At 41.0% G+C, this 17,713-nt stretch overlaps 5 protein-coding genes across 7 annotated transcripts; 4 read left to right on the top strand and 1 right to left on the bottom strand.

Moving 5' to 3' along the window:
• Positions 1–1,010: 1,010 nt before the first annotated feature.
• On the top strand, positions 1,011–2,878 carry LOC134190382 (zinc finger MYM-type protein 1-like). The gene is made up of 3 exons (XM_062658835.1): positions 1,011–1,068; positions 1,176–1,268; positions 1,380–2,878. Exons 1-3 carry the CDS (start codon positions 1,011–1,013, stop codon positions 2,876–2,878), a joined length of 1,650 nt encoding a protein of 549 aa, XP_062514819.1.
• Positions 2,843–3,749, top strand: LOC134190258 (52 kDa repressor of the inhibitor of the protein kinase-like). The gene has a single exon (XM_062658702.1). It carries the CDS (start codon positions 2,941–2,943, stop codon positions 3,667–3,669), a length of 729 nt encoding a protein of 242 aa, XP_062514686.1. The 5' UTR covers positions 2,843–2,940; the 3' UTR covers positions 3,670–3,749.
• A 2,688-nt stretch (positions 3,750–6,437) lies between these two features.
• On the top strand, positions 6,438–10,186 carry LOC134189549 (proton-coupled amino acid transporter 1-like). The gene is made up of 9 exons (XM_062657857.1): positions 6,438–6,769; positions 7,109–7,199; positions 7,259–7,347; positions 8,435–8,518; positions 8,580–8,664; positions 8,732–9,055; positions 9,156–9,334; positions 9,573–9,733; positions 9,799–10,186. Exons 1-9 carry the CDS (start codon positions 6,576–6,578, stop codon positions 10,071–10,073), a joined length of 1,482 nt encoding a protein of 493 aa, XP_062513841.1. The 5' UTR covers positions 6,438–6,575; the 3' UTR covers positions 10,074–10,186.
• A 1,006-nt stretch (positions 10,187–11,192) lies between these two features.
• Positions 11,193–13,202, bottom strand: LOC134190381 (uncharacterized). The gene has a single exon (XM_062658833.1). It carries the CDS (start codon positions 12,540–12,542, stop codon positions 11,193–11,195), a length of 1,350 nt encoding a protein of 449 aa, XP_062514817.1. The 5' UTR covers positions 12,543–13,202.
• A 642-nt stretch (positions 13,203–13,844) lies between these two features.
• On the top strand, positions 13,845–17,575 carry LOC134189955 (neutral amino acid uniporter 4-like). 3 transcript variants are annotated; one of them, XM_062658357.1, is made up of 10 exons: positions 13,921–14,052; positions 14,838–14,919; positions 15,661–15,751; positions 15,819–15,907; positions 15,974–16,057; positions 16,126–16,210; positions 16,290–16,607; positions 16,664–16,842; positions 16,899–17,077; positions 17,141–17,575. In XM_062658357.1, the coding sequence occupies exons 2-10, from the start codon at positions 14,861–14,863 to the stop codon at positions 17,395–17,397; spliced, it is 1,341 nt and encodes a 446-aa protein (XP_062514341.1). In that variant the 5' UTR covers positions 13,921–14,052; positions 14,838–14,860; the 3' UTR covers positions 17,398–17,575. The 3 variants fall into 3 exon arrangements, with proteins under 3 accessions (XP_062514339.1, XP_062514340.1, XP_062514341.1); XM_062658355.1 differs by lacking the exon at positions 14,838–14,919 and having other exon boundaries at positions 13,845–14,052; XM_062658356.1 differs by having other exon boundaries at positions 13,914–14,919.
• The last annotated feature ends 138 nt before the right edge of the window (positions 17,576–17,713 follow it).

Below are 17,713 nucleotides of genomic sequence, written 5' to 3'. Positions count from 1 at the left end.
AAGCATTTACATCGCGGTTTGGTCACTGAACTAAACGAATCGTTCTTAGACTCATCTGTGGTCGGACACGGAAACTATTTTTTAGGGTAGGTCCTATCATGAAACGTGGTCGTGGGGAGGAGAAATTTGAGATTTGTGTGTACACACACACACACACACACACACACACACACACACACACACACACACACACACACACACACACACACACACACACACACACACACACACACACGCACACACACACACACCACATACTAAAAGCTCGATGGAGACCCATATAGGACCACGTCGACCATTTCTGTTGTGCGACCCGGATTAGAAGCCTCGCTACGCTCGGCAATTATATGGTGTATTATCCGTTTTGCAGATCACAATGTCAAAAAATCTGGACTCTATAATCACGTTGGCTCCACGCCTAGCTACGTTCGAATTCTTGAGGGTGTATCGTGCAGTATCTAGGTAATATCTACTACATTCCTACACACCTTCCCTAGAAAAGGTCAACACCTAAGTACCCCTAGCTGCAACTGGTCGTCTTCAGACTACTAATCTGTTATCTACTTTTCATAAATAGAAACATAAGTAGTGTCATAGTCAGATAAGTATCTAGGCGTCTTTACTACTCTGCCACTTCGTGTCTTGACTTCCCTCTAGCTACTAGGTGCTACTAGCTAGTAGGTGCCCGTTCACGATTTACCGCGCACGCGCAGGCACACCCACGCAAACTTGAAAGCGTGCCACGATTTCAAGTTGTGCAGTGGCGAATTCAGGCTGGGTCTATGGGGTCTATAGACACAGTACATTTAATTAAAGACAGCTAGCTAAGTTTCGAAACTACCAGGTCCACGGTCCAGTCCTTTCGCCGAGTTGCCGAGATCGTGTTACTGTAGGCGTGTTGTAAGCGCGCAAAAAGGACGGTAGATCGAGGCCATAAGATCTGCTCATGCTCAGAGAACTTCATCCCACGCATCTACTGATTCCGTGAAGTCGTCAACAAATACTTCAAAATGAAGAGACATGCTGCTACACCTATCACTTCATTCTTCTCCAAAAGGAGCAGAGAAGGTAAATGCAGATGACAATTTCATGTCAAATTTGCATCTCTACTATATATAATAGCGTTTGACAAAATTCAATGGATTACCATTTACTGACTATTCTCTTTACTACAGAGTCTGAGGGAGAGTCACACTCAAGTGCAGATATAGGTTCGCCATCACAAAACTGTGTAACAGAAGACCTTTGTGGAGCCCCAGATGCTTCTGGTAAGGAGATTATAAATAGTATTAATCTTAAATTCAGATATTAAGTTACATACATGTAGCTGCAAATAGAATACAAACTATCACAACACCGATTAATTTTAATGTTTACAGATCCAAGTCGAATGTCACCCAGTGCTACCACTCTGTCCCAAGTTGAGGCGAGCACTGCTTTCCCTCCTGACGATATTGGAGCACTGTTGAAAGCAAACCAGAAGTTAAATGACTTGGATCCGACACGTAAATACCAATTGCTTACATCTGAGCCAAATCTTGATCCTTCCTTTTACCCAAAGACGTACTGTGCTGTTTCTAAACAATATTGCCACTTTACACCAAGCTTGTTTCAGAAATATTCTTGGCTCTATTACAGTCGTGCAGAGGATGGGGCATTCTGCCGAGCCTGTGCATGTTTTGCTCCGGAGTTACCTGGTGGACATTCTACAGGTCAGTTCGTGACTGCACCTTTTAGAACATGGCTAAAACTATCTGACAGGATGCTAGCTCATGGCAAGCTTGATTACCATCTTGCTTCTCTGGCAAAGATGAGTGCATTCTTGGATTGTTATAGTAACCCATCACAAGCTATTGACACAGTGCTTGTATCTGAGGCTCGGAAGCGGATGGAGGCTAACAAGAAAGTGATTTCGTCTCTGTTAAAAATAGTTTTGCTGTGTGGAAAACAAGGCATAGCGTTTTGTGGTCATCGTGATGATTGTTTCAACTGGGAGGATACTGAGTATGAACACTCAAACCCAGGGAATTTCATTGAGCTTGTATGCTTTAGGGCTGAAACTGACAATATTCTCTCTGAACATCTCAAGAACTCTCCAAGAAATGCTAGATACACATCCAAAACGATTCAAAACGAATTGATTGAAGTGGTTGGCAAGTACATCTGCAACGAAATCATAGCAGAGGTAAAGAAGAGCAAATACTACACTGTCATTGTTGATGAAGTCACTGATATTTCAATCAAAGAGCAGCTCTCAATTTCCCTTTGCTACGTTTATTATGGTACTGTGAAGGAAGTATTCATTGCCTTTGTCTCAGTAGAAAGGATCACAGGAAAGAATATTGCTGCAGCAATTTTAAACTGGATACAGACAGTTGGATTGTCACCAAGTGATATGCGAGGGCAGTGCTACGATGGAGCCAGTAACATGTCTGGAGCAAGATCAGGGTGTAGTACTGTTATTCAACAGCAAGCTCCAAAGGCTGCCTATTTCCACTGTGCTGCTCATCGATTGAATCTTGCTGTAGTGTCTGCATGTAAGATCCAAGCATTCATGAATGTTGAGGCATACATCGGAGAAATTGCAAGGTTCTTGGCATTCTCTCCCAAAAGACAACGACTGTTTGATAAGACAATGGATATATTCCTTCCAGAAGCCAAGGCTCGAAAGCTCAAAGACGCCTGTAGAACAAGGTGGGTTCAACGTATTGATTCGTACACAGTCTTTCTTGAGTTGTTACCGGCACTTCACACATCTCTGCAGCTATGGTTTCTCCAGGACAACACAAAGACTTTGGTACTGATTGGGGCTGGGATGGCAATACAATCACAAAGGCGAATGGCTATCTGTATCAGCTTCAGTCGCCTTCTTTCTTAGTTTGCTTCAAGGTTCTCCTTGAAATCTTGCAATGTCTCAAAGGCCTCACAGTTAAGCTTCAAATGCAAGCATCTGATGTCATGTATGCCTACAAGCAGGTTCAGTCAGTACGTTTAATCCTACAGAAAATGAGAGAGGACTGTGTTCAAGAATTCAATAAAATCTTTGCCGAAAGTCTTAAGTTAGGACAAGATCTCCATGGTGAAGATTTTGAGTTGACCAAACCGCGCATTGCAAGACGACAGTCTCATCGAAGCAACATTGAAACATGCAGTGCAGAGCAGTATTATTGTGTAACCATGTACAATGAGTTCATATCTCATGTCATAAGGGAGCTTGACAACAGATTTTCTGGAAACCAGTACTTGGTTCACAGCTTGCTTCATTTGGTTCCAAGTAAGGTTGCTTCTGAATCTCATGATGACTTTCCAGAAACACTCAGTCAAGCTGCTGATTATTTCAAAGACGACTTGCCTCAGCACGACATGCTTTCCATTGAGTATCGAATGTGGGTCCGGAAATGGAAGTGTTCAGATGAAGTTCCAACAAAGCTTGTTGATGCACTCAAATCATGTGATGAGATCCAGTTTCCTAACATATTCGTTTTGTTGAAGTTGACTTTAATGCTTCCAGTCACCACTTGCGAGTGTGAGAGAAGATTTAGTCAACTCAAAATGATTAAAACCTGCAGAAGATCTACAATGACAGATGATCGATTAAATGGATTGGCAATCATGAAAATAAAAACAGTGATCGATGTGAGAGAATTCGGAAATCTCCAGAAGCACTAAATCTACTTGTGAACTCATTTGCATCATTACATCGTAGGAGAATGAAGATTGCTTTTGTTCTAGCTGATCAATAATTTCACGTTTTTAACATGTAAAATCATTTAATTCCACTGTGTACATTGTACTAAACATTATGTCTTAATTAATGTATATAATATTATATGTATCGCATATATAAATAGCCTTAGCTGCTATAACCCTAGATTGAGATAGCTAGCTTGCTGCTACCAGCTGGTGCAGCTAGTTCTTGTTTCTGCTGGGGAATTATTTGGAATTGGTTTTTTACGCCCAAGGGAGACAGCTCCAAATTCTTAATTATTAAAGTGACTGAATCCTAACAAAAGTAGGCGAAGTAGGCGTGGTTAAAATTTTGTTTTTATAGACCCCTCCTTTCTCAATTTCTGAATCCGCCACTGTTGTGTCTTAACGAAGCAGAACAAGGGAACATCTTAGGGTGCACCACGTTCTATGACATACTGTACAGTCTTTATATTCCTAGTATAAAGAGAAAGGCGAATCGCGTTCTTGTCCGCCACGGCAGTTTCGCTCCTCGTGCTTGACATTTCGGGAAAGCTAACGACAAGTGTGTTAGATTCTTTATCCACACATTTACCATTTACCATCTTGAGATAGCTAGCTGTTGAACGACAAAGCGCTTTCTCGATCGTTTTCTAGTTGCACGTGACCCGGAAATGGGTGGAGCACAAAGCATCACGTGAGGGCATCTAAAACTCGGAGCGTGAAGCCATGGAGAGGTGCAGATCGTGCATCTAACTTTACATGGTAGCTACAAGAGCTAGCTAGAATTGAGGACTAGCCTATACCCCTATAGCGACAAACGATGCGCCGGTAGCGGTGTTTCTTCTACGGAAATTCAACAACTGAAATTCAACAACTGAAAGTAAGATGTATGCGTTGGTACACTGTTAAGCTAGACTACAACTTCATACATGGTAAATGTCTGTCCGGATGCCATCGCGCTCTGTGCTCCACCCATTTTTGGGTCACGTGCAACAAAGGAAATGATCGAGAAATCGCTTTGTCGTTCAACAGCATGTTATTTCAAACTGGTAAATGGATAAGTGTGTGCTTAAAGGCACGATTTCAAGTTTGCGTGAGTGAGTCTGCGCGTGCACGGTGAATTGTAAGCGGGCACCTCTAATTAACTATATACTAGTTGTACGGTATCCGTAGGCGCCTCGCGTTCGTGAGTAACACGTTCAACGGAGTTTTCAGACCGTCTACTGAAACGCCGAGTCCTAGCTAGACAATACGTATTTGTCGAAACCCTAACTGTCATGGAAGTAAACATGCAAACTTCTAGTAGTTTAGATTACGTATAGAGGCCTGGTATAGGTAGTCGTCGTTTGCGATCGTGATCAAGACAATTGAAATGTACAGTCTAGGTATGCACTCAGTTCCGTTGTAAAGACAGTGGTATGGTATTTACTGACATAGAAATTGATATCAGCAAACATTGACTATCAACAGTGTTAGATGCAGCACAGTGTAGTAAAGGATTGATTGTAGTATGGGACGTGTGAATAGTTGACTGTAGGTGGCATTCAACTCCTGAAGGTGTTTCTTGGTTGTCACGTACACACAATCCCTAGCTACAATACAAAAGGATGGGGCGACGGAAGTTGATGAAGCGTTTTCTTCGTGGTTTGGTCACTTGCACGAATCGTTCTTAGACTCATCTGTAAACGGACACGGAAACGATTTTTTAATTAAGGTAGGTCCTATCATGAAACGTGGTCGTGGGGAGGAGAAATTTGAGATTTGTGTGTGTACACACACCTAATCCTAAATCCTAAATGTCAGGAGCTGCCTCTCAGAGGTCACGCCCCCCAGCTGTTGAGCTGGGCCCTGTGCGCTACTCAGGGAACTCTGGGCCTGCGCTAGCAAACTCCTGGAGCCGGGCCAGGCACTCGCAGGAGCACCGACTTGTGAAGCCAACTGTGGTGTGAGCACCCGAAGTCTCACCAGGACCCCAGTGGCTGATGTCACGTCACAGCCGATGGCCGCTTAGGACCCCAGTCGATGACTCATTTATACTCTTGAGCCGAGAGAAGCAAATGTGTGTTAGTTTCTTGCTTAAGGAAATTATGCCATGGCTCGCCATCACTGTGACTTGAACCTGCAACCCTGCTAGGTTCCGGATGTTTTCATTCTCCAAACGCACTCTCTAACCAATTGAGCTATAGTACACACACACACACACACACACACACACACACACACACACACACACACACACACACACACACACACACACGCACGCAGGCACGCACACACACACACACACACACACAATATATATATATATATATACCAGAAGGTCGATGGAGACCCATATAGGACCACGCCCATTTCTGTTGTGCGACCCGGATTAGAAGCCTCGCTACGGTCGGCAATTAAATTTTAACTTTTAATTTTAATTTCTAATTTTTTATTCTCCTTTTTATTTTTTTGTAAAATAGTGTTTCATATTTTGATGTTTAAGGTGACATCAAAAGTCAAACGTCAAAATTGAAAATTAAAAAATTAAAACATAAAAATTGAAATGTAGAAAATTAAATGGCCGGACCATCCACTGACCCTAGATCAGGCCTCTAGACGTAATTTAGTCAAACTACTAGAAGGTTTGCATTACTTCCATGACAGGCCAGGTTTTCAACAAATACGTATTGTCTAGCTAGGACGCGGCGTTTCAGTAGACGGTCAGACTCACCAACGCGAGGCGCCTACGGATACCGTACAACTACTATCTACTACATTTATAGTACATTCCTACCACAGAGGGCATTTTGATCACATGACCCTATGACATCATAGAGTAAAGTGTAATTACTTCGTCGCGCGCATCCAAACAGCTGTGACACGGTTCGAAACGTGGCACGGCAATGAGCTACAGTGAAAGGGATCCACTACTTTCCGAGAAGCACGTTTTTTCTCGAGGAGCAGCAGTAGAGACATCATCTACTGGTAAATCGCTTACAACTGTCCCTGACGACAACTTGAGAGATCGAGTGGGTGACCCGAGTGATTCTGGATCTACTAGTAGTTCGTTAGATTCTGTCCAAGACCATTCAATCAGGTTTGACGTCTTTATTTATTTGTCTTTGATGTTTGAAGTTGTTGGCATAAATTTGCGAATATGGATGCAAACTCACGTGCACGTGGTATTATTGAGCCTTGTGAAGTAGCTAGCATTGGTCATTATGTTTGCTCTAATGTGATTAGTTTAATTAATACAGTTAGTTACACAAAGCAAACTTTAATTATTGGATATTCATCATCAATATATTTGTCATTATGGTTGATGGTTTGTGCTGTACCTAAATTTAGTTTGCTAGACTTTTCTAGTTGATATGTATAAGTCTAGTGAGCATAGTCTCTAGTTTACGTTTAGATCATTTACTCTCTGTAATTTTAGCAATGTGGAAGCCTTCATGCACTTAGTAAAAGGATTAGTAGGAACAGGTATTTTGGGTCTTCCTCATGCTTTTATGCAAGCTGGCCTTTTGGTAGGAATTTACTTAAATACTTTTGTACGTGATTTTTTCTAATATGATGTTGTCAATAGCTTGGTCCACTGTTTACAACTCTAATTGCAATTGCATGTACTACGACAGCATATATGCTTGTTATTTCATCAAGAACACTTTGTAAACGGTAAGTGTAACAGTAAGCATGATTAGCTTGTATAATTTGAACAAATTATGAACATTGCTATGAACCACTAATTCTCTGCTATGACTATTGCAAGAGAATACAGTCGAGTACTGTTGTGTGATGCAATACAATGACCAGAATTAGGCAGTTGCTACATTTTGTGGATGTTAACAGTGTTTCGAGTGTATTAATAATTGGGTAATTGTTATTAATTACCGTATTCGCCCGTAATAACACCCTGGGCATATAGAAAAGGACTTTTTCTGGACATATACTAGGGCATGGGCATTATTTTGGTCCTAGGCATATACATGGTCACAAAATGCTGTCGTTTGGCCAGTCATCATCTAAATACTTGAAGACAGAAATACCACAAATGCTTGCAATTATCCATTTGCAAGATCAAAGGTACTGGTATCCTTACAGCATCAACATACATGCGAAACTAAACAATGTATACACACATGGTCGGCCTGAAGCCCGTCAAGAGCATCAGGGTTGGTAATTGCAACAAAGGCATGAGTCTAGCAGTAAACACTTTCACTTAACACTGACACCAGTTCATCAAACGCACACAAACGGAGACGAATGTTCTGTGGACCCCATTTTGTTTTGTCTGCGCATGCGTATCCTGGGCTTATATTTGGGCATGGACGTATAGTTGGGCATGGGCGTTTTTTCGGGCTGAAGGTTCTGACCTGTCGCACATGGGCGTATATACGGGCATGGGCGTTATTTTGGTATGGGCGTTATTACGGGTGAATACAGTATTTTGTTTGCATGTGCATATGTACATTCTAATTTGTATGAAGGAGCTTTCCAAAGAGTTTGATGACTTGCTTGTTTACACCCAGCAACTAAAACCAGGAATATCTACAGATGAATAACAGAATGAACTTGTCTGTCTTTTCTGTTGTGAAGACATTTTTAGTTGTTTTTATTTAATTAAGTCATTCAATACACGTTACGAGCAATCAAGACTATGACAAGGCGAACAAGTTGTACATAATGCACTTTTCCATTAGCGTGGCAGCTATATCAAGACATTTTCTGACTTGTTTGTGCTTGTGTTGTGTTCGTATTGCAGTAGTCGTGTTGGTTCTTTGGACTATGCACAAACTGTGCACGCTGCAGCATTGCCCTATTCTTCCAGACTGGCATATTGGCTAAAGTGGGCCTTTGTTCTCGTTTTAATTAATACTCATTTATAATAAGTTCTTTTTTTGTTTCAGAATAGTCACAAATATCTTTTTGATTATTGTGCAGTTTGGTTTTTGTTGTGTTTATGTTGTGTTTATTTCGGAACATATTGTTCAGGTACACATATTTGGTCTTCTTATATATTTCCTGTTTATATTTGGCAATTTTGTGTGTATATATATAGGTAGCGCAAGCTTGTGGTATTGAATTCGGTCATGGTTGGAGTAGTACCGACAAAGAACGAATTGTTGTTGCATGTCTGTTTCTGCCTCTTGCATTGGCAACATACATCAAGAATCTTGATCGCCTCAGTTTTCTGTCAACTGCTGCAAACGTAGTTACAATTGTTAGTTTTGGTGTTGTCTACTACTTCACCATTGGTCACATGAACATGAAAGTAAAAGATGGGTATGGTGGCCCTTTGTCAAAGCTACCCTTAGTAGCTGCAGTCAGCGGTTGGCCATTGTTTCTGGGAACTGTGATCTATGCCATTGAAGGCATTGGCGTGGTATGATTATGGAAATTGTGCGTAGTGTGTGTGTGTGTGTGTGTGTGTGTGTGTGTGTGTGTGCGTGCGTGTGTGTAAGTTGTAATTGTGTGTTTTATAGGTGATGCCTATTGAAAACAAAATGAAACAGCCATTAGACTTCGGAAAAGTTCTTGTTTGCGGTTTTACGTTTGTGTCTATCATTTACGTTATTACTGGCCTGTTGGGCTACATGTGCTTTGGACAGAATATTCAAGGCAGTGTTACTTTGAATCTTCCAGTGGCAGGAAGTCATGCATGGTTGGTACAATGAATATTGATAGTGCATGGCTATGTTGGCACGGACTGCAGTTACACATATATGCGACTACATGGAAGGACTAACCAACTGTCTGTTTGTTTGTCATGTATCTCATTCTCTTTTCTGTTGTCTGTCCTGTTTTTCTAGTGTGTACTTGTACAATTCAACTGTCAAAAGCAATCTTCACAAAAACACTTTTTCTGTTGGTGCATGTCTGGTATTGTTGTAATTGCACAGGTTGTATGCCGTTGTGAAAGTGTTCTTGATCTTTGCTATCTTCTGCTCTTACTTGATTCAATTTTATGTCCCACTGACATTTTTGGAACCTCCTCTTGAAATCTTCTTTAACACTCCTCGTGTATCATATATTTTTCGAACTCTCATTGTGGCTATCACTTGTAAGTGTAGCAGTGTTTCAAAAGAGCTATTTGAGTGATGTAGATGTATGTATTTGATCTTTCAGGTGCGTTGGCTATTGCCATTCCTGATCTTGGGGATCTTATTTCTCTTGTAGGATCACTTGGAGGGAGCACACTGCTGTTTGTTTTTCCCATTATAGCTTATCAATTGACATTTCGACAAAATTATAATCGTAACTCTCCTGGACTTTGGATGTCTGTTTTATGCATCGGTTTTCTTGTGATTGGTGTGATTGGGTTTGTGCTTGGCACGTACTCGTCTCTGAAGAACATTATAGAGTCTTCAAACAGCACACATCCAACTACTGCTCCTTCTTAGTTCAAACTCAAACGTTTTTTATATGTGTTGTTGATGAAGTTATCTAGGTAATGCAATTGGATTCTTACTAAATTTGTCTTGTGTGATATCTAATTGTACACAGTGTTCATGAGGTGCACAGCAGTGCAATGATGTAGAGTAGGCAGGCAAGCGCTAGATCACATGGCAATCGGGAAATCAGCTTCTCTTTGCATGCAAATCTTTCTAATTTCATAAATTGCGAAGAATCTAAAATGGCGGCCCATACAAAAGTATCCGAACCGGATCTCTCAGAACTCATTACAGAGATCTCGTACCCACGTAGCGCTCAACTTCAAACGTTCCTAATGGTAGCCAGACTATCACCGCTGACACTAAGCGCCTCAGAAGCCAGCTATCGGCAAGTAAAAAAACCCCATTTATTCTTTCACATTTCACATTTCACATTTCACTTTTGTCAGCCAGGCTAGCGCCTCACTCGAAGCAGCTACAACGACGAGAGTCACACCAAACGATTCGCTCTTGTCCGAAGAATTGCACTGACGCAACAGCTAGAAATGTGCAAAGTCACCTTGTATCAGTCAACTGCTGCCATGCAATTCCACGTAGTGCTTCCCACAATGTCATGTTGTTTCGGTCACGTGTGTACATGTGACTACCGTTTGGAAGTCTAGCTGCCACATGCTGCTTACAGTTGCGTGTAGTTGAACATGTACGACTATGTTCAACGGCGCCGCGTCCTGTCTGACTCTCTGTGCATGTAAGCGTGTGCCTCTTCCGTGGAGCCCTAAAGTCTGTCCCAGCATTAAAGTCACAACCGAAAACGGGCAGCTGAGGGGCCACTTTGGAAGATACGGGATTGATACGGGCATCATTGGATAGCTCTTGATTCCCTTTATTCAATTATGGCAACGTGTTGTTCATAGGGTGTATTAGAGAGGAGATACAGCACACTTTGGAAATATAATGAGATAGAGGGTGGAGTTATGTCAATCAACGTTCTCTAAATGCATAGCTTGCCAAATTAGTTTCAACTCTTTAAGATAAAGACTGTAATTGAGACTGAAGTTGATACTCTAATGGACATATAAATTAGCTACCTGCTGTTGCTACGCCCTGTACAATACCAAAGGTCAACAGTTAGTCACTTTCTGTATCGCTAACAGTTTCTTCAGACTCAGAGCTCGAGGTGTCGCCATGGCCTACTTCTATTACCATTCGCTCAACTAGGTCGTCCATCAGTCCGTCTACTTCCCAATAGTGCTTCTCCACCTTTTCTCTTACACACACATGTTCCACACAGCCAGCCCATCGATCTGGTGTGACTTCCAGCATTCCTTCTCTGGCAAGTTGCAAAATGTTCTCCATAGTAAAACCACTGATCCCTGTATTCTTTCTAGCTGCATAACCTTTGACTTGTGCCCATGCGAGCTCTATAGGATTTAGTTCACAGTGAGCAACAGGGAGACGCAAACAGCTGTGTCCCTTTTCTTGTGCAAAGACGTCTGTTTGGTATACAGAAACAGGATTGGTTGCCCAAATTAAGAAATATAGTTCAGCTTTTAACATCTTCTTTTCATGGCGAATTTTATGCTTTGCAAGCCAGTCTAACATATCCTGTTTTCTGCTTGACTTGGTTGGTATTTTTTCAACAACTGCGTTGTGGTACTTGGCATTATCCAACACAATCACAGATCGAGGTGGACAGTTTGGTAACAGCTTCTCTCTAAACCACTCCATGAAATGTAAAATATTCATTTCGTTGTGATAATCGCCTGAGTCTCTTTTGCCAACAAAAATCAGTTCAGCTCCATCAATCCACCCTTGCTCACAACCTGCATGAAGGATTATGAGTCGTTTTCCTTTACCACTAGGAATCTTGAGGCCACCTTTCCCGTCATAGTCTGTCCAGCATTTTGTCACTGTATGGTGCTGATTTAGCCATGTTTCATCAAGGTAGATAATAGGCCTACCTTCTGATCGAAATCGTTTGATTTCTTTCAGGTATTGGGCTCGTGAGGCCACAATGCGGTGCTGTTCGTATAAACATTTTTTTCTGTTCATAGTTTTATGTCGAAAGCCCATTCTGCTAATGATCCTATGCAAACTTGCCCTTGAATATGGAAACTCCTCTTCTTCTACTAGAGCAGCGTGGAGTAGTGTTAATGTGGGGAAGACTTTGTCAGTGTAGAATTTATGAATTCTTCTCCTGATTACAGCCTCTTGAAAATTGTCTGTGTACTCTCTAACTGGTCCACTGTGTTCTTTTCTCCCTCTCTTCCTTGGACTTTCAATATGTCCCTTATCTTTATGTTCTCTGCAGATTCTGTAGATTGTTCTCTGGTGCATCCCTGTTGCTTCTGCTACTCTCTGGATCGGTTTGTCCAGAAGGATGGGGCCATCCTCCTTTTCTTTCACAAAGAAATCTCTCACGGAAAGCACAATTGACTTTTCTATACTTCTTATATGTCTTCCTGATTGTGTTGCCATTGGAAAATAGATAGAAAATATTCAAACACTAGCAGACCAGAATTAAAACTGAAAGCCAAAACTGACAATGCAGAGAGCGTTGGGTGTAGGCAATGCGTGGGACCTCCAAATGGAATCTCTGGTGACTGCTATAAACTTGTTACGTCACCTGCACTACACAGTCTGTTTCCGGTTTGGATACTGTTATCATTTTGCTTCTGAAAATGCATCTGAGTTCTGATTGACTGCAGACTACTAAGTTAGAACTTGGACTGTAACAGTTATGGGGCTTATTGAGTTCCAACCAGCCGCGTAAAAGAAAATGCGTTGCAATTATTTTTACACAGCTGCAAAGGACAGATGTCCGCTAATTAGGCAGGCCCTCCCAAGTTGCACACCACATAGATCTACTGAAGAACTTCTTGTAGCCAAGCTACTGTAGCTAAAAGATTCGGATGTTGTGGGTACGTACAGGGAACACTTACTTATCTAGTACCTGTGTTAGTTTACCTGGAGGGGATAGTAAACTGAGGCTAACTGGATCTATAATTGATTGTTGCAACAACATTGCATATGGTCCTTACAAGGTGCAGGGTTTCCTCAGCCACTCCCAAGTTACTCCCCCAAACCCATTATGACTTTAATTCTGGGACAGACTTTAGTATTATAATGGGAGTTGTTTATAGATGCAATCAGTGTTATTACGTACATCCGTCAGCTGCTACGTACTTCTGTGTTAGCCTCGACACTATTGCTTTCGGTGGTCCGACCGCGCGAGGATAGCAACGGGACTGTATCACGTGGTGTTCTCTCCAGAAAATGATGGGTATGTAGGGATGGGTATGTACTTATGTCATCTAGGCCCATCTCCTACATCACAATCTTTTTACCTAAAAAAATAAAATTTTTTTGAGAAAATGATGGGTATGTAGGGATGGGTATGTAGGGATGGGTATGTACTTAATCATGCTCATCTCCTACATCACAATCCAGTACTGTGAGTGTCACACACAACTGCTGCATTCTAATTAAGAAGATTGTGATGTAGGAGACGAGCATGAGTAAGTACATACCCATCCCTACATACCCATCATTTTCTCAAAATGTTTTTTTTATTTTTTTGTTAATTAAATTGAAAGGCTGGTGGTATATGTACATGTGGTAAAAGGACGTACTACAGCCACTACTCTAAGTAGTGTAGACCGTAAGTGTCGGGTCTGAATCATTATCATTCTAAATTTATTACGTAGTTACGTTGTTGGTTGAGGTGTCTTGTGTTCACGAGCTCAAAACGTGATACTCACGTGACTAAGTCTCACTGTGTGCGTGTACAGTATCTAGACAGCAAAAAGACCATTATGGATGCGACAAGCTGTGAAGAAAAGCGATATTTGTTGGCCACGAAACAGAGCTTGAAAATGTACGTCGATAGATCCTTGTGCGAGGAAACATCACCAATCTTGCAGACGGACGAGAATTGCAAGCACATCCAGATACTCGGCGATTCCAACAAACCACGTCGTTCTCTGAGGTACGTGAATAGATAGGCTTCGAATTCTACTATTATGAGCTAACCGAACGGTCCGATTTTGTACAATGCACCATTTTTGGGAAAGGTTTGGGAAGAACGGAAGTTACTCAAGGGCGGGGATTAGCGCTTTACCACTTCCGGATTGGTGGTAAAAGATACGTTTGGGCGTGGCTTTAGATGCTTGATATCTTCAAGGGGTGGCTGTTTTGGAGTTTCTGTGTGCTTAGAAAAGCACATCTTGACCGTGGTCTATATGTTTAGATGCTTTGAACACCTGAAAATGACATATCGACGTATTTAAATCAGGGCACTCTGCATGGCGCGAATGGATTGTCCAAATTATGGAGCAATTAATGCACATCATAGACGGGAAACGTAGACATAAAATGACAACAATTTCGGCTTAGCATTTTTCGAATGTTTGTTTGATCAGTATACATATCATACTATGGAACTGTTGTAGGGGTGGTTGATTAAAATTGAAATGGTTTTTCTATGCTAACGATGCTTTCTGAAGCCCTTTCTCCTTTCTACCCATGAGGAGTTTTCATTTGATTATTAAATCAATTGTCCCTAAACAGCTTTGTATACATAGATGCAGATTAGATTTTGTTTCAGGGATAGTTTGATAGTTTTAAGGTATGGAAAGGGTAATTGGTTGGTTGGGAGGGGTTGTTTATCAATTGGCTATCTGCTTGCAGTACTGTACCATCTTTGATGAATTTGTAAATTTGAGGTTTGGTTCCATTAATTAATGAGGGTGCATTTGCTGTTTTCTTGTCCAGGATCATGGAGAAATCGGTGGCTTATGCTACAGGTTTACCATGCTGGTTGGGTCTTACCCTTGCAGATATGTACGCGTTACAAGTAAGTTACAAATGCGGCTCTTACCCGGCCTTTACTCTAGCTTGTAGGTAAATTCCATGACTTGAATGAATTTACTTTGTAGTGTGCATGACCTGTTGTTCAACTTCTTTGTAATAAAGTGATAGTATAATAGATGGATTGGGGCAATTTGTCATCTTCAAGTCTAAGAACATGTACAGATAGGGTTGTATGGTAAATGGTTGTGTCATTTAATGCTCTAGCTGGCCTTGAAATATGCTGGGGATGATTAAGCTTTAGTGTTTAGTGTTGTGAGGCTGAAAAACATGCTCAACAGTGGTAAGATAGTTTACAGGATAAGCAAAGTTAACTCTGATTATGTGTGAGGTAAGTTTAAAGAAGTTAAATTCTATTGTTGATTGACTTTGACTTTCAAGAGTTGTGGTAATGTGATCTGAGTTGTGTACTTGGAACTTGGCCAATTTAAATTACACAAAATGGCACTTTAAGTAATGTCAGTGCTCTTGCTATGGCAGTCGTTATGACAGTGTAGTGCAAGTTGGTTTCAAATAGCACATTTAGTATCATAATGGTTGAAACAGCAATTTGCCGGTGATGCATGCAGTATATTCGTATAATTGAAATTGTAATAGCACACACACATAGCATTAGATTGACAATTTAATTATGCTACAGAAAAACTCTTGGTTCAATTTTTGCACGCATTTGTTTTGGAGGAAGTTGTACTGCGTTTTCTCATGGAGTTTGACTTTGTTGCTGTAGCAAAATAGAAACTTTTATACATTTTTTGAAAGGAACTATTGGGCTGGCTATCTTGTGTTTGCCTTGGAGTCTTAAGTTTTCTGGCCTATTGGTATGAAATGAAGTGATTATCGCACCTGGGTAGTCGTGATGGGCTGTTGATGTTGATTGTGTTGTAGATTGGGCCAATCGGTATTGTTGTGATGGCTTCCATAGCTGTTGCAGGAATGTATGGCATAGTTTGCTGCTCAAGAGTTTTATGTCAACGGTCAGTTGCTTAATTATGTATGTGCTGATAAGCCATATGCATGCCTGTTACGTTATGTATATATAGAACAGGACAATCTTCTTTGGATTTTGGGGCTGTTGCATATGAGGCATCTTTGCCGTATTCAGAAATGCTAGGCCGTTATTTCAGGTGCGTGCACACACACACATGTCATCATTAGACTTGAAATGTTAAATCTGCATTGTATTTTGTTACAGAATGGCTGTTAACATTTTTCTTGTGATCACACAGTTTGGATTGTGCTGTGACTACATTTTATTTATTTCACAGCAGTTGATTTTAGTAAGTTCTATTTGTCAGTTGTCTATTGTGTAACTTCTGTTATATCATGTAACGTATACGTGTATGTTGGTGTGTATAGATACTGGAAGCATGTGGTATCAGTTTTGATGGTCTGTCTACCATTGATCGAGATCGAATCATGATTGCAGCGATTGGTATTCCAATGGTTGTGTCTGCTCTCATTCGAAATCTAGACGACTTCACTTTTCTGTCACTAACAGCCAACATTGCCTTGACAGTTTCTGTCTTTGTAATTTTGTGTTTCACATTTACCCACCTGAACCTAACCGAACCAGGATATGGAGGTCGGATCAAAGATCTGCCTTTTGCAGCTTCAGTTTCTTCGTTACCATTGTTTTTTGGAACTGTGGCGTTTTCATTTGAAAATATTGGAGCAGTAAGTGATTGCGGTATGTCAACTACTTTGTTTTGGATTGTTTATGTGTGGTTAAGGTTTTACCAACAGAGAACAAGATGAAACAACCTAAAGCTTTTACTTGGGTGTTTCTGTCTGCCAGCGTTTTGGTGATAGCTCTTTCTGCGTTGACTGCTGTCATGGGCTATTTGACATTTGGAGACAATATCAAGCCTGTTTTGATCTTGAATTTGCCGTTGAATGGGAAACTTTCCTGGTAAGTGGATGGTAGAGTTTATGTATGCGTGTTTCATTCTATGCGACTCGATGTAGGTTATTCTCTGTGTCACAACTTTTGTACATCTATGCAATATATGTGTCATACTTGATTCAATTCTACATACTGATGACTATCGTTGAACCATCTGTTTTGAACTGGGCTACTAGACAGCAGTGGAGGCAACCCAATATTGCAAGTTATGCATTACGTATTGGGACAATGCTACTGGCAGGTTTATTCAACTTCAGTTGATTTATTTATTGATTATCACTATTTGTCAAAATGTGATTTTTAGTGCTTGCTACACTCGCTATTCCTCGTTTGAGTCTATTTTTGCCACTTGTTGGTGCTATTGGCTGTGGAGCATTGGCATTTATATTTCCGCCTATTATTTTTCTTCTCACGTTTCACTCAGAGTTGGCTCTTCGATCATGTCTAGTGTCTACTTTGGTGAAAATCGTATGTATAGCTGTATCTGTGATGGGTGTGCTGGGATCGATACTTTGTGTCTATGCATCAGTGGAAAAGATTTTAGAGTTCTACAGACAGTGACGGCTGTTAATTAATTGAATGTTTTGCAACACATTTTATTTCTGAAACTAAATTGGTACAGTTCACTCAGCCTACTGTTGTATTTCTCACGATGTCGTGATCATTGGTTATTTATAGACTATGGTAGAGTCTTTACTGTTTGTTGTGTGGTAATTGGAACACCTTTGTTTGAAGCTCATTTACCCTACGCACGCATTACTGTGTAAACATTCGACATCCTAATTGAGTCCTTTACCTAAGTGTAATTGAGCTATGAGGCATAACAAACAGGACTTTGTGCTGTACGCTGTATTGTACGTGTAGACTTGAACACGGC

The sequence above is a fragment of the Corticium candelabrum genome, chromosome 14, assembly GCF_963422355.1.
Source record: "Corticium candelabrum chromosome 14, ooCorCand1.1, whole genome shotgun sequence".
NCBI classification, from domain to species: domain Eukaryota; kingdom Metazoa; phylum Porifera; class Homoscleromorpha; order Homosclerophorida; family Plakinidae; genus Corticium; species Corticium candelabrum.
Note: the sequence above shows the minus strand (reverse complement) of the source record. Positions and strands in the feature narration are given on the sequence as shown.

Coding starts and splice junctions, on each gene's coding strand:
- LOC134189955 (XM_062658355.1), top strand. CDS start 13,880: ATGGATGCGACAAGCTGTGAAGAAAAGCGATATTTGTTGGCCACGAAA. Junction 16,058..16,125: donor ATGCTAGGCCGTTATTTCAG/GTGCGTGCACAC, acceptor ATTTTGTTACAG/AATGGCTGTTAACATTTTTC. Junction 16,608..16,663: donor CATTTGAAAATATTGGAGCA/GTAAGTGATTGC, acceptor TGTGTGGTTAAG/GTTTTACCAACAGAGAACAA.
- LOC134190382 (XM_062658835.1), top strand. CDS start 1,011: ATGAAGAGACATGCTGCTACACCTATCACTTCATTCTTCTCCAAAAGG. Junction 1,069..1,175: donor CTCCAAAAGGAGCAGAGAAG/GTAAATGCAGAT, acceptor TCTTTACTACAG/AGTCTGAGGGAGAGTCACAC. Junction 1,269..1,379: donor TGGAGCCCCAGATGCTTCTG/GTAAGGAGATTA, acceptor TAATGTTTACAG/ATCCAAGTCGAATGTCACCC.
- LOC134189549 (XM_062657857.1), top strand. CDS start 6,576: ATGAGCTACAGTGAAAGGGATCCACTACTTTCCGAGAAGCACGTTTTT. Junction 6,770..7,108: donor GTCCAAGACCATTCAATCAG/GTTTGACGTCTT, acceptor CTGTAATTTTAG/CAATGTGGAAGCCTTCATGC. Junction 9,335..9,572: donor GTGGCAGGAAGTCATGCATG/GTTGGTACAATG, acceptor GTAATTGCACAG/GTTGTATGCCGTTGTGAAAG.
- LOC134190381 (XM_062658833.1), bottom strand. CDS start 12,542: ATGGCAACACAATCAGGAAGACATATAAGAAGTATAGAAAAGTCAATT.
- LOC134190258 (XM_062658702.1), top strand. CDS start 2,941: ATGCAAGCATCTGATGTCATGTATGCCTACAAGCAGGTTCAGTCAGTA.